This window comes from Aulonocara stuartgranti (assembly GCF_965226115.1).
Source record: "Aulonocara stuartgranti genome assembly, chromosome: 3".
Classification (NCBI taxonomy): domain Eukaryota; kingdom Metazoa; phylum Chordata; class Actinopteri; order Cichliformes; family Cichlidae; genus Aulonocara; species Aulonocara stuartgranti.
The window spans coordinates 20,759,244-20,773,528 of record NC_138941.1 but is presented as its reverse complement, the minus strand read 5'-3'; the positions used below and the strand labels follow the sequence as shown (position 1 = coordinate 20,773,528).

At 41.8% G+C, this 14,285-nt stretch overlaps 1 protein-coding gene across 1 annotated transcript in view; it reads left to right on the top strand.

Annotated features, from left to right (window-relative positions):
* ehbp1l1a (EH domain binding protein 1-like 1a) overlaps nucleotides 1-11,924 on the top strand; it is a 43,017-nt gene extending 31,093 nt beyond the window's left edge. Inside the window, exons 16-25 of the mRNA XM_082524059.1 lie at nucleotides 3,831-3,997; nucleotides 5,662-5,710; nucleotides 5,809-6,321; nucleotides 6,421-6,448; nucleotides 6,553-6,596; nucleotides 6,708-6,819; nucleotides 6,921-7,020; nucleotides 9,239-9,312; nucleotides 10,260-10,374; nucleotides 10,933-11,924. Of these exons, the coding sequence (XP_082380185.1) occupies nucleotides 3,831-3,997; nucleotides 5,662-5,710; nucleotides 5,809-6,321; nucleotides 6,421-6,448; nucleotides 6,553-6,596; nucleotides 6,708-6,819; nucleotides 6,921-7,020; nucleotides 9,239-9,312; nucleotides 10,260-10,374; nucleotides 10,933-11,026 (1,296 nt within the window). The 3' untranslated portion in view covers nucleotides 11,027-11,924. The remainder of the gene's footprint in view (nucleotides 1-3,830; nucleotides 3,998-5,661; nucleotides 5,711-5,808; nucleotides 6,322-6,420; nucleotides 6,449-6,552; nucleotides 6,597-6,707; nucleotides 6,820-6,920; nucleotides 7,021-9,238; nucleotides 9,313-10,259; nucleotides 10,375-10,932) is intronic.
* Nucleotides 11,925-14,285: the final 2,361 nt, after the last annotated feature.

Below are 14,285 nucleotides of genomic sequence, written 5' to 3'. Positions count from 1 at the left end.
AACACCAACCAAAGCATAAATCCTTATTTATGCCATTGAAATAAATAAGTATTTGACCCCCAGCTAGAATTGTGACTCCCACAGTTGGCTGGCAGGTCACAATCAAGATTGCAATCAGTCAATACATCTATTACAGACACATCCCAGCTTATCGCGTGTATAAAGGACACCTGTCCACAGAATCACTTTCTTCCACTCCAACCTCGCCACAACGATAGACAAGTCCAAAGAGCTGCCAAAAAATGTCAAGGACAAGATTGTAGTGCTGCAGCTTAGCGATGAGGTGACAACTGTTTGTGTGGTTATTCAAAAATGGAAGAAATATAAAATGACCATCAATTTGTCTTGGTCTGGAGCTCCATGGGATCAACTTGACCAGCTGTGTTTGACAGAAGAGAAATGCTGTGTATAACCCAAAGAACATCATCCCACAGTTAAGCATGGAGGTGAAAATATTATGACTCTAAACTCTAAAGGTTAAACGACTAGATTTACCAGAGGATTAAGCAGCTCGTTATGGATAAAATAAAGGGGTCTACCACAGGCTATCAAGGGCAAGGTTGATAACTGAGGATACCTTTGGTACTCCGGTTCTGCAGTGGTCAATGCACATTGTGTCACTGGCATTGGCTCAGGTAATACAGAGGCCTATTCTCTTCTGCTTATCCAATATATTGTCCCGGGGTCCCGATGCGACAGGCTGCCAGTCTGTCACAGGGGTAACACATTGAGACAAAGAACCGCTCACACCTGTGGTTGATCAGCAATTAACCTAACCCCACTAACTGGGTGACTTTGGACTGTGGGAGGAAGCTGGAGAGAACCTACACAGACACAGTGAGAACATAGAGAGTCCACACAGAAAGTCATGAAATTGAACCTTCTTGCTGTGAGGCAATAGTGCTAACCACTGCACCACTGTGCTGCCCTGTGCAGGAAACAGATGGACAAAAATATTCAGTACTCAGTTCACCAAGTCGAAGGAACTTAGTGAATCTAAGGAGGAGGAACTGCAGATTCAATGTGGGAGAGTCTCTTGGAGCCTTTTCCAAATTACGGCAGATTCCAAGATTATTAGTTCAAATAACTGTACATTAGTACAAGTTATACCACTTTGTCAAGGTCTGGAAGAAGACCTAAACTGTCACCCTTAGATGGGAGGAAACTTGTTAAGATGCTCAGTAATAACCAAGGAACCACTAAACTTCAGGCCCTTTTTAACAGTGAGACGAGGTTATGAATGAGCTTCTTGGACAAAATGATAAGAAATATATTTGGAGGCTTAAAGGTGAGGCTTTTTAACCGAAGAGCACTGTTTTGCTGCCAGTGGGACTGGTACACTCCACAAAATGGATGTAAACATTAAGGAGGAGGACTACCTTCAAATTCTTCAACTTTACCTCAATTCAGCACGTACATAGGTAGCACTTGCACACAACTGGGTGTTCCAATAGTGATCTCAATCATGTGTCAAAACCAGTTTTGGGATAGAAAAAGCAAACTAATTTTAAGATGTTGTCCCGTAGGAAATTGTTTAGTCATCTGCATTTAACCCATTCACTCAGTGAAGCAGTGGACAGGGTGAATCTACCAATCAGGGAGCAGTGTGTAGGGACGCTGCCTTGCTCAAGAGTACCTCAGGATAGCCATTCAAAGGATTTGACCCCCTGATCTTCTGATCATGGGGGTGAACACGCTACCTACTGAGTTATCCCTGGCCCCTGACTTCAACCCTACTGAAAAGTTGTTGACTTTAAAAGCTCTGTCTGTGCCAGGAAGCTGACCAAATTAACTGACAAGAAGAGTGGCCAAATATTCAGTTAGAATTATGCCAGAAGCTTGTTGATGGTTATAAACCATCAACCAAGCTAAAAGACCTTTAGCCAACTATGAGTTGGGCTGTATGTACACCCAACCTATTCAAATGGTGGCTTAGTAGCAACCTCCAAGTGCCCATGGTCCTGCCAGAAACAGAGTAAAACAGAGAAAAACATGTTTTCAAAGCCTTCAGTAATTCCAACAGAACTTGCTGCAGCTTAGTGCAATATTCTACCCACAATGCAGTGTGTTGTTTTAAACGTATTTCTACAAGTGACACAAGTAGTCTGTGATGCAACATTTGTTTGTCAACCCAAAAGCAGAAGATTGAGAATGAGAACCGTCAGTTTAACCCTACCTAGACGAGCCATTCCACAAGAGCGTCACGCTAACGGACCAATAAAGTTTTGGATTGATGTTGACACAAACCAGTTCCCTGATGTTAAGAAAGTTCCAGCTGTGACTCGAGTTTTTCACACATGAACTCTGTAAAAATCAGCTCTCGTTGCTCTCTGACTGACGGTGCTCTTCATCATTTCCTTTGGTTTGCACTGACTCAGCTTATGAGTCAAAATTTGCTTTCTGTCACGTCTCCCATTAGGAATTTCAAAGTAACTGTATCCTATATATCAACATAATGTGGCTTGTCTAACAAGCCACGCCCAGTCACAGGTGTAGATTTAGAAAAAAACCTGTTCCCTCAGTGTGTAGCTGTAGATGTTGTATTTATGTGTTACTGCTATGGGTTTGTGCACTGATAGCTTTGATAGAATTGATAGCTCTTTTTTACTTCTGTTAAGTACTCTTTAAGATGTGCTGGGTCTGATGTCATCAAAACATTTATTTTATTTTGAAAGGAAAATACCACTAATAGTTTGTATTACTTCCACTTGAGTCAGGTATGATCAAAATGCTTATTTCCGTGTGAGTTATGACCAGATTTAAAAGAGAAACATTGAGAGAACATTACTTGTTTGTCAAAACATTGTGTTTGTTTGAAATTTATAATAACTTGCTGCTTACTGGCTGGTACAAATTCCTTGTTTTGAAAATCTGGCCTAACGATCTTTGTAATCCAATTGCCCTGATATAGACTATTAAAGAAACAAAAGAGTGATTTATATTGCTACAAATATTGACTCATCTATTAAAATCATTGAATTCAGGTGTTCCTTGGCCACAGGTAATCAAGCACCTAGGCATGCAGACAGCTTCGACCGACATATGTGAAAGAATGGGCCACTCTGAGGAGCTCAGTGAATCACAGCATGGCTGTGTGACAGGATGCCACCCATGCAGCAAGTCCAGTCATGACATTTCCTCACAACTAAACATTCCACAGTCGACTGTTGGTGATATTATAACATAGTGAAAGTGATTGAGAATGACGTGCATACTGCACAGAGGTCAATCACAGCAGACGTCCAAACTTCATGCGGCCTCCAGATTAGCTTAAGAACAGTGCGTAGGGAGCGTCATGAGATAGGTTTCAATGGGTGAGCGCTGCATCCTTGCCTTACCTCACCAGGTGCAATGCAAACCATTTGATGCTGTGGTGTAAAACATGGCACCACTGGACTCTAGAGTGAAGTGGAGATGTGCTCTGGGTTTGTTGGTTGCCAGGTTGCCCAAAAGAAGTGAAGCTGTCATAACTGCAAGGGGTGGGCTGACATCTTATTAGAACCTATGAATTAAGAATGGGGTGTTATGGTGATATGCATGTGGAGACAGATGAGCAAATACTTTTGGCAATTTGTATACTGGAGAAAATCCCAAATAAATTAATTACTTAATTAATTAATGACACAGTAGCCTCGGCATGTCTATAAAACAGGTTCTGACTGTTGTTAAATAAATGTGACCCCTAAAAACGGGGGATGTGTCTGAAAAAGCTTTAAACTCCTTAACGTTTAATGCACATTAAACCTATTCAATTAAAAATGTGTAATTCTCCACTTTATGTCAAAAGTTGTGTCACTATAATTTCAAAATAATCTTAATGTGTTTTCTAGAATCCACCGGGAAGTCCGACCTTAGTTACGTCAAGTCAGTCCTTACTGGAATGGTGTCAGGAGATCACAAAGAATCACAAGGGAGTGAAGATTACCAATTTCAGCACTTCCTGGAGGAACGGCCTCGCGTTTTGTGCCATCTTACACCACTTCCACCCAGAAAAGATGTAAGAAACAGTTGCCCTATCACCCTTACTGGATAGACTGTGGACTGCTAGTTTAATTTTTAGCTTGACTATAAGCAATGACAGCTATTGTGTGCAGCTTTCCAGGTGCTCACTGGCCAAATGTTTAGCTACCTCTCTGTGTCTTTTAATGCTAATTGTATATGTAAAAATGTAGTGCTTTGATTGTTATGTAGTCAGCCAATTCTATATTGGTTGGTTAGCCATCACCAGTTTGTCCGTCTGTATGTTGAAGTCCTACTGGATCTAAGCTTGGTCATTCTCAACCGCCCTGATGGGCATGTCCCATTTTGACCTCAGGACCTCAGGCTCTGATGTTCCTGTATCCTATTCCGACCACTTGGTTATGGCGTTCCATGTATTCCCTGCCTGCTAGCATCTTGCTCCCTGCTGTTATGTGCTGGATTGTGTCAGGGGCATCTTTGCTTTTCCTTTACTCTTTCTTGAATGCCTGCCACTGTGATAGTTACTGGACTCTTTTCGTGGAGGTTGCTATGGTCTGCTCTTAGCTCATCTAGTCACTGAGCATTGTTGTTATGGGTTGCATCCTTCTCCCATATGCTCTTCGAGTATTTGTCTCCAGGCTTGGTGGAGCTGTTCTCAAATTGTTCTCCTGCCACTGAGAGAACACCTTGGATGGTTTCACTGAGAACATCTGGTTTATTCTCCTGGATTCTGTCTCTCTGGTATATCTCTTCAAACAGCTGGCCAAGGCTATTAGTTTTTGCTTGGTAGTTTCTAAGGCCTCAGGTGTGAATAGCTTGCTGTACTTCTTAGACACCCCATCTCCGATAGTTGCCCAACTTCCCTCCATGCTGCCTTGATCTTGACCTCTAGTTTCCTTCTCCATGGAGGGTACTGCTCCTTGTTGCTGTGTGTCTTATACCCAAGCATCTCAATTATCACTGCTGCCGTGGTGTAGATCAGCTGGCTGGTTTCAGTGATGGCCGCAGTAGGGATTGTCCATAAAGCTGCATTCACACCTTCTGCTAGTCCATCAGAGGGTACTTTACATAGTCTTGGTAATCTGGCACGGAGGGTTTCCAGTTTAGCCACGATCTTATCTCTCAGATCAGCTGCTCTCGCACTCACGCACCTGTTGAGCTTGGTACCCAATCTCAGATGGCGGGGATGATGATATCTCCCCGTGATCTTCTTTCGAATGTTGGTACATTGAACTAATAGTTGTTTTGATGTTGGTCTAGATGTTGGGTGTCCAAGATTCCATAGGTCCGTTGTGACGTTCATGCAACCTCTTCCTCTGGGATTATTTGCATGTTAGCATTCCACATCCCTTGTCCACTCACGCCTTCTATTTGCACAACACTGTGAAAAAAAAATACTAGTAGTCTATATGAAACAGATTTAACTAAATTTAAGGATCCCATGTGCCAACACAATACAGAGTAGCTTTTTATTATCTGTTTAGTTGTACTTACTGCTTGCTCAGTCTTAACGTGTCGTTTTATGCTTGATTTTAAATTAGTTTTACACATTGCACAGGATTTTATAGTTTTTGGTTTGCTTTCTTGGCGAGGTTTCCTTGAAAAATAATCTTTGTCAGTGCATATACTGGTTAATTAAAGGTTCAATGAAAACTTAAAAGATATAAATGTGGTATGTTGCCCTGTTTTGTCTTTTTCTAGTAATTTTGAAATGTTGGATCCATATGACATCAAGCAAAACAACAAAAAGGTGGTTAACAGTTTCCTATATTCTCATGAAATTACAAGTACTGATTACTTAATATTTGGGAAGTCCTTATAATGTCCTTGTATTTGAACATGTTGCAGGCTTTTAATGGCTTTGCTGAACTTGGAATTTCAAGGTTGATGGAGCCTTCAGACATGGTCATGCTTGCAGTGCCTGACCGCCTCATTGTCATGACCTACCTTAACCAGATCCGCACATATTTCACTGGCCAGGAGCTCAGTGTGCTTCACATAGACAAAGACACCAGTGAGTCCAGTTATGCTGTGGCAGGGGACCGGGAAGCCCAAGACGACCCCGAGGCAACTGTTCGCTACTGCGCCCAGAGGCTCCAGGAGGAGGGTATAAGTCTTGAGACTAATAGGAGTGTAAGCACTGCAGAGAAGGACAGTAAAGCCAGCAGGGACGTGGTGCCGCCTCCCAGAACCAAACGCTCGCAGGTTGCTGGGGTGAGTGCAGCTCAGTCTCCGGTGGCGCCACCACGGACTCATTTTCTGTTCAAGTCTAGTTTCTCTCATGTCAGAGATGCTGACCTGGTTAAGAAGCGTAGGTCACAGCGCAGGAGCGGGTCAGTCGAAGAAGGAGACATATCAGCGGTATGTTACCTCATGTTGCCTCCCCTGAGTTGTTTATTCCTTTGAAATGTCATTCTTTGTCTTATCTACATTGTGTGTGGATGTTGTTTGTCTCTGCAGGCTGAAGCCCAAAGGAAGTCAGAAACTGGTTAGTTCTCTTTGACTTAAACTAAAAGCAAAAACACAACAACAACAGAACTTGGACATAATGATGAATGATTGGTGGCTCATTTTTACATTTTTTTCATGCAGAGAGAATGGATGCTGCGTTAAAGGACAGAAGACCAGAGGGCCAGGTGAGCAAGCAGCTGTTTAACTGTAATTTGTAAAGTGCGTCAGGAAGTCTGTGGAGAATCTTTTGTTCTCCTCTCATCGTCTGCAGAGTGAGTAATTATTGTTGTATCTAGGACCCGAGCGAGTACGTGCTGAATCAAATGGAAGCCTTGGAAGCAGAACAAAATCACGTTGATAACAGAGCAGGTGTGGTGGAGAGGAAACTCAGACAGTTGCTGGAAACAGGTAAAATACCCGCTCTACCTGCCCACCATGTTCTAATCTAAGAAAGAGAACAAAGAAGACGATAACCAAGACGGGACATTAATGATGGTTTTACCCCACAGGCAGTGACAAGGAGGAGGAGGAGCGGTTGATTCAGGAATGGTTCACATTGGTTAACAAGAAAAATGCTTTAATCCGGAGGCAGGACCATCTACAGCTACTGTAAGACACACACACACACACACACACACTGCACACATTGTGCAGAGGAAACTGTAGAATACCAGTATATCACTGACATTAAGACAAAAATCTCTCCTCTTGGCTCATTTAGCAGCACAGAGACAGGTTACAAATATGTATATACTTGATGTGTTAGTATATTGCCCAAGGATATTTGACGTGCCTGGCCGAAGCAGCCAGGGTTCAAACGACCAACTTATCTGATTAGTAGGTGACCTGCTCTGTAACTTCCCCTAAAATAACAGGACGGTGCAGACAACCAGGAGTCAATAGTACTAATCTGTGAGAACTTTAAAGTTCATTCATAATCATTCACCACACCGTAGCCATGTTGTTGAGAAAACTCCAGAATAGCAACTAAACAGACCACATGATGTTAGTGTTTTCCAGTTTTCTTTGCAAGCTCCTTTGACTACGATGACCTGGATGACTGAGAACCTTCACAGACAATACATGAAATTACGGCGTTTAAGGCAAAAAAACCTGAGTTTGTACAAATTGAACAAGCTTGAAAGTCAATATTTAGTATAACCACCTTCATTCTACAACACAGCTTGAACTCTCCTACACAATGTTTCATGTAATCTTCAGGATTAGTACGTAGGACATTCTTCTTCGGTTGTATCTGTTCTCTTCTCTTATCCCACACTGCTTCTATAATAGTAAGGTCCAAGCTCTGCGTAGGCCAAACCATACCTGATAGTGTGGTTTTTCTATCAGGTATGCTTTTAATGCACTCGCAGTGTGTTTGGGGTTACTGTTTAATGAAGCTGCTGTCAGACAGATGCTTTCCAGATAGGCAGCTGTAGCTCACGAGGTAGATGGTGGATCAATCCCAGTCTGCAGGCCAAATGTCATTGGGCAAGATATTAACTCATTCACTGCCAGCCATTGGCAGTGAATGAGTTAAACCCATTGACTCATTCACTGCAATTGACGGCTATAGACGTCAATGGCAGTGAATGAGTTAACCCTAAGTTGCTCTCTGATGAATGTGTGTGAATGTTAGTTAGTGAGCACTTAAAATCATAGAAGAAGATGAATGTGGCGTGTTATATGAAGTGCTTTGAGTACTCTGGCAGAGTAGAAGAGTGCTGTATAAGAATCAGTCCATTTACCAGAGGGTGGATCTGTGTTAATAATTCCATTCACTCTGACGAGCTCTAAGACAGCACTTACTGAATGCAGCCCTAAACTATGTCAGAGAGTTCTTGTGTAATTTTGGCACATGCCAGCCTTTTCTTCCTGTTTTCCTTCCTTAAGAATGGTTTCTCCATGGCCTTCCACTGACACCATTTATCACGAGGCTTTGGTAACCAGTTGATGGGTCAGCGGACGGGGATCTTTCCTTTTTCTCAAGGACGTGACTTTAAGATATATTGTATATGAGGAATATATTTTTTGTAGGTCTGTTTTTACCTTACAATGAAGAGTCCTGTGAAAATGGTCAGGTCCAAGCTCAGAACTGAACATAAGTGAAAAAGCAGCCAGTGTCCCAAGAACCACTTTGACATGACAGGACAGTCTTAAAGGAGTAAGGGGTGGTTCAAGACTTTTGCATAGTACTGTATATCTCAGCACAAAGTTGCTGACTTGCTTCATGTACACCAATCAGACATAACATTATGACCACTGATAGGTGAGGTGATTATCTCTTCATCATGACTCCTGTTGGTGTGTAAAATATTAGAAAGTAAATAAGTCAGATCCACAGAGGCCCAGCAGGACTTTAAGGATCTGTTGCTAACATCTTGGTGGCAGAGACCACAGGACATCTGCAGGGCTGCAGTGGAGTCCACGTCTCGACGGGAACGTCATTATTAGGCAGGTGGTCGTATTGGTGTATTTGGTAAATTGAGTGATACTCTTATAGCACGTTTCTACTCTGAGTACTCAAAGTGCTTTTTACTACATGCTACCTTCACCCATTCACACGCACGCACACACACACACACACACACACACACACACACACACACACACACACACACACACACACACACACACACACACACACACACCTTGGATTTTGGTATTTTACCTCTATTAGCAGATGGTGGAGTTGTCAACTCTGTCATAACACTTTATAGCAAGGATCTTGGTTCACATGTTGGCTGGGGGTTCCCACCTAAGACAAAGTTAAATGAAACACAAATGTTGTGTGTCATAAATCATTTCCATCTGTTCTGATTAACAGGCTTGAAGAACAAGACTTGGAACGAAGATTTGAGCTGTTAAACAAGGAGCTGAGGGACATGATGGCAATTGACGGTATTAAACTGTTTCATGTTCCCATAGTGGAGTTAAAACCTTGATTAGGGTTAGTTTAGCTCCTGAGATGTGTCAGCAGAGCTAAGAAATGGGAACTGACACCCTCTGTTTGAAAGCAAATCTCTACTGAGAGATCAGCTGCTATTTGGTGCACTGCGTACATGTAGTGGCAGCCGAAATACAAAATACATGCAGTATAACTACATACAGGCTGAACCACCGACTTAGCCTGTCAGTAAACTTTTCCTTTCCATCCTCACTTGGCAGGAGGAAATGTTTCACAGCCCACCTCAACAAAACCGTGACACAAAAGCTTTCATTTTAAATCACATCAAACTCATTCACATGAATTTCCTCAGTAACTTTGGCTGTGCAAACAGAAGATGTTTCACTTCAAACAGCTTCCTGTGACCTTTGACACTAGCTCCCTCACTTTTTCGACAAATAGAGACAAATTAAATAGAATTTGCACAACAAGAAAATCCAGTTGGTAAAAAAGAAGAAGCATTCAGAGAGTTCAGTACTCGTCACGTGTTTTCCACTGCACATGTTTTCAAAACAGAGCTGCAGAGTCGACAACAGCAGAGTGGCCACAACCCTCTAATCACTCAACCTCTCACTCCACACCAAGCCAGGAGTCACTCAGTGTCTGTGTCACTAGAAATATTACCTGTGTAGTGACGTCCCTGCACAGAGCGTCAGCCTTTCATTTGGCAGGTCTTATCAAGCACAGTTGACAGCCACTAAATTCAGCGTGAAACTCGACGTCAGATTTCCTTTTTGACTTGACTTTGTATGAACGTTGCCACTTGATATCCTGATATGTGGAACTTACTTTGTAACAGTAAGTTCCACATCTATACAGAAAAAAAGTAAGAAGCAGCTCGTTACAGCTCGTTTCCTCCCTAAACTGTTCTCTGTCCCACCTCTGTGTCTGTGTGCTGCAGAGTGGCAGAAGACTCAGGCCCATAAACACAGAGAGCAGCTGCTGCTTCAGGAGCTGGTGTCACTGGTGAACCAGAGGGATGAACTGGTCCACAGTATAGATGCCAAGGAGAGAGGGTGAGACTCACGATACACACATGATAAACTATTCCTAGACTTTCAGATTCAACTAAAAAGGGATTTCATTAGCCTGTATGAAACAACACAACGAGCCTGGAGGCAAATCACGGTTTCATATTCAGCTTTCAAACTCTACGTCCATCTTTTTTGCATTTTTATTGAACCTCTTGACTCAGCAATAAGTCGGTGATAACATCAGTAGTTTTTGAACAGATTTACTAGTTTCTGATGAGGAATTTACTCCTGTTTACCTGACCTCACCTTCTGGTTGTAAATGGTAAATGACCTGGGTCAGAGTGCCTTATAAGGTCTCAGCCATTCATATACGTTCATACAAGCACAACCTTCCAGTTAGAAGATGACCTGCTCTTCCTCTCGAGCTGCCGTCACCTCACTCATCCCCTTCTCTGTCGGTCTGTCCAGCAGCAGCCTTCCCTTCACAGTCACTACCCTAAATAACTGAAAGACACTTTTAAAGAAAAATGGACATCCACAGTTTTCCCAACACAAAAGCATGTGCAGGCAGCTTGTAACCATCTCTCCTCTGGTCCTCAGAGCTGTGGAGGAGGATGAGCGTCTGGAGCGTGGCCTGGAGCAGCGCAGGAGGAAGTATGCTAAACAACAGAAAGAGAAGTGTGTGATGCAGTGACCACCGCAAACTTCCAAATGTTGGGCCAAGGCAGTTTTCTCTCCTCTGTCACCTGCTATCAGAATGAATGATGTGGTTTTAGGTCAGCAGTAAGTGCACATTCACACTGAATCTGAGAAGATTCAGAATTCACATTAAAGTTTGGCTTGAGTGGAAGTTTTGGTCTGCTTTGCATTTTTAATGTCTCAACATGTGCCACTAGGAACCCTTTTGTTACCTGATATATGCACTAGTTAAACCTCATGAACTGTTTGTAATGATGCAAAGTGGGTTTGAGTGTGGAAATGGTTGGAAAGCCTAGAATAGCTGGCTTAGACTATGGATGATCTATAGATCCTAGAAGCTCCAGCAGCACAAAGCCAACAGCCTTGCAACATTACAAAAAGCATCCGTGTGGGTCCGTTTTGTTTAAAGTTAATGGTTTCAAGCTGAATTTGGTGTAACGTGTGATTTTCAACAGCTTTGAACAAAAAAAAACACAAGAAAAGTCAAGGTGAGAATTTCACAAATGTAGGTGCTACTGATTGGAGCTGAGTAGCCTTCACACAAATGTAACTGAAACAGCGAGTCGCCCTGTTGAAATGTGAATGATGTCACTCTCCCGCTGCTCAGCGTGTCAAATCAAAGTTTGTATTTAAGTGTCTCAGAGGTTTTATCTTGTGTTTGCAGTTCTCTGTTCATCATTCGTGTGTACTACAGCTTACATCTCGCCAAAAGCAGTGCCTTTTATAAAGTTTTATTAACACCTGTTACATTTAAAATATTTGTAAAGACGGGAAAATACTAAAAGCTTAAATACACATTTTATGCAATTTTGAATGTGTTTTAAACTGTGGGATTATATTTGCCATTCTTCCATAGAAATTCAACGTCAATAAACCTTCCTGACACAAAACTGCTTTTGTTACTTTGTTGTCACTTTCTTCTTCTTCTTGTTGCTTTAGCAACAAGAAGTAAAACACTGCTGAGGATTTTATAAAGACTTGTTTGTTCAAAACAACAAGGGTGGTTTTCAGAATATCAAATAATTGTACGTGGATACATGTATAGTTGTATGATTACAGTGTAAAACCTCACTGAACAATAACATGCAGCATGAGTCATCTTCATCACCATAGAGTGACCTGCTGTTTCACATACAAACATTAGGACTGTTTTGGGGCCATTTTACAGATAACCTGAGGAACCCAAAGCTGTAGATACACTGTTTGCACCGACTACAAAGACAACCCAAGTTTTAATATGATAATAATAGAAATTCATATGTAATAATGAGATATATCAATCCTAAATGACATACCTTTGTGTACATGTCATTATCAAAGTGTTTATGAAAGTTATTTTTAATTTCATCAGACACTCACTGTCACAGTTTGGCTGAGACGCTGACTGTGTGGAGTGAGGAGGTGGACCCAAGTGCAGAGAGACAAAACCTGACGTAACAGAAAACGAGCCGTTTATTAAGGCTGGCAAAACTAAACCTAAACTGGGTGAACTGAGGCTAAACATAAAAAATCATGGAAAAGAAACAAGAACATAGAAACCTGACATGAAGGCCTGGCATGAATTCAAAACCCTGGAAACATGGCATGGACACAAGGCAGGAAAACAGACGGGCGAGGAATGAATGGAAACACACAGGAAGTGATCAGCGGAAGTGGAAACACATGGGGAAACAGCTGATTATAACACCACAGGGGAAGTGAAACTAAACACACTGAACAGGACACCAGACCTCTTCAAAATAAAACAGGAAACAAGGCACGCAGACATGAAACATGAAGGGCGAGGGAGAATGTACAGGACTTTACCTCAGCTGTGGTTGTTTTAAAGTGCTTTATAAATAAAGATGATGATGATGATGATGGTGGTGACTTTCCCTTTTTACCCCTCAGCTGCTTCAGGAGCTGAAGGCTGAAGGGTCACCCCACCGGGAAAGTGGTGTGGACCCCAAAGTTTGGGAATCTGATAACTTGATAATCTTGTGAACATAATAAATCAAGAAAGACGTCACTCATTCATTTCACTTTTGACTGGGAACGACACAGATGGAACAAGGTTGATTAAAACACTCAAAATTCAGTTCAAAGGTGGTGCTCATCACTTTTATATGTTCAAGTGCATAGTGTGGAGGATGTTGTAAGGCCTTGAGGTAATCAGATGTAAAACACAATATTTATGAGTGTTTTAAGTTGTAAATCGGTCAGATTTGACAGAAATGTGAGAGGAAGTTAAATCCAACAGCACTGGAAACACTTCCTGAACCAGCACGACTTCAAATGACTCGACACACTCTCAAAAACCTTGGCACATAGTAGCATCCCATTCTTAATCCATAGGGTTTAATATAATGTCAGCTCGCCCTTTACTTCTATAACATCCTCCAATCTTCTTTCCACAAGTGTATTTATGGGAGCCTTTTACCATTTGTCCTGAAGTGGCCCTCACCGACTACAAATGCCAGAGCCCTGCTTTGTTTCTATAATTTTTGTTCATCACATTTTTTATTTTACAAATTTGATATGTTATTAGCACAAAAGAGCACCTTTTTATTTAAAATGGTTTTATTTTGTGTTGTGAATTATTGCTTAATGTCCATTTTTGTTTGGTAAAGGTCCAGTGTTGACTACAGAAAGAGACTTAGTGTGACAGTACAGGCATTTGCAATAAACCTCTGTCTGCAACTGATGGTTAAAAATGGTTAAAATAAAACATTTCAATTCAGATTTTTGGTATTTAAAGTAGAAAATAAACACTGAGTGGTCTATTTGAATGAGTGTACCAGTTAAGCACTATATGGCTGAAAACAACATTAGTTTTAGGAGGTTATTTAAACATATCACATATCGTGTGATATAGTCAAAAAAATATTGTTATATTAGATTTTCCTCATATCGTCCAACCCCACCTCGAGGTGACTGCTGTTGTGATTTGAATAAAACTGAAATGAATAAGGAGACATAAATACAACACAGGGGAAACGCAGTGGTTCTCACTGCTGCCGCACAGCAGCGATGTCCTGGGTTCCAGTCTGTGTGGACTTTACATGTTCGCTCTGTGTGGGTTCGCTCCACAGTCGAAAGGCTGCAGTTAGCGGGGTTAAGTTAACTGGGGATTCTGATTTGCCCAGGTGTGAATGTGAATGGTTGTCTGTTTCGATGTGTTAGCCCTGCGATAGATTGGTGACCTGTCCAGGGTGAACTCCATCTCTTGCCCTGTGGCAACTGGGATATGCTCCAGCCCTCATTAGTTTGTTACA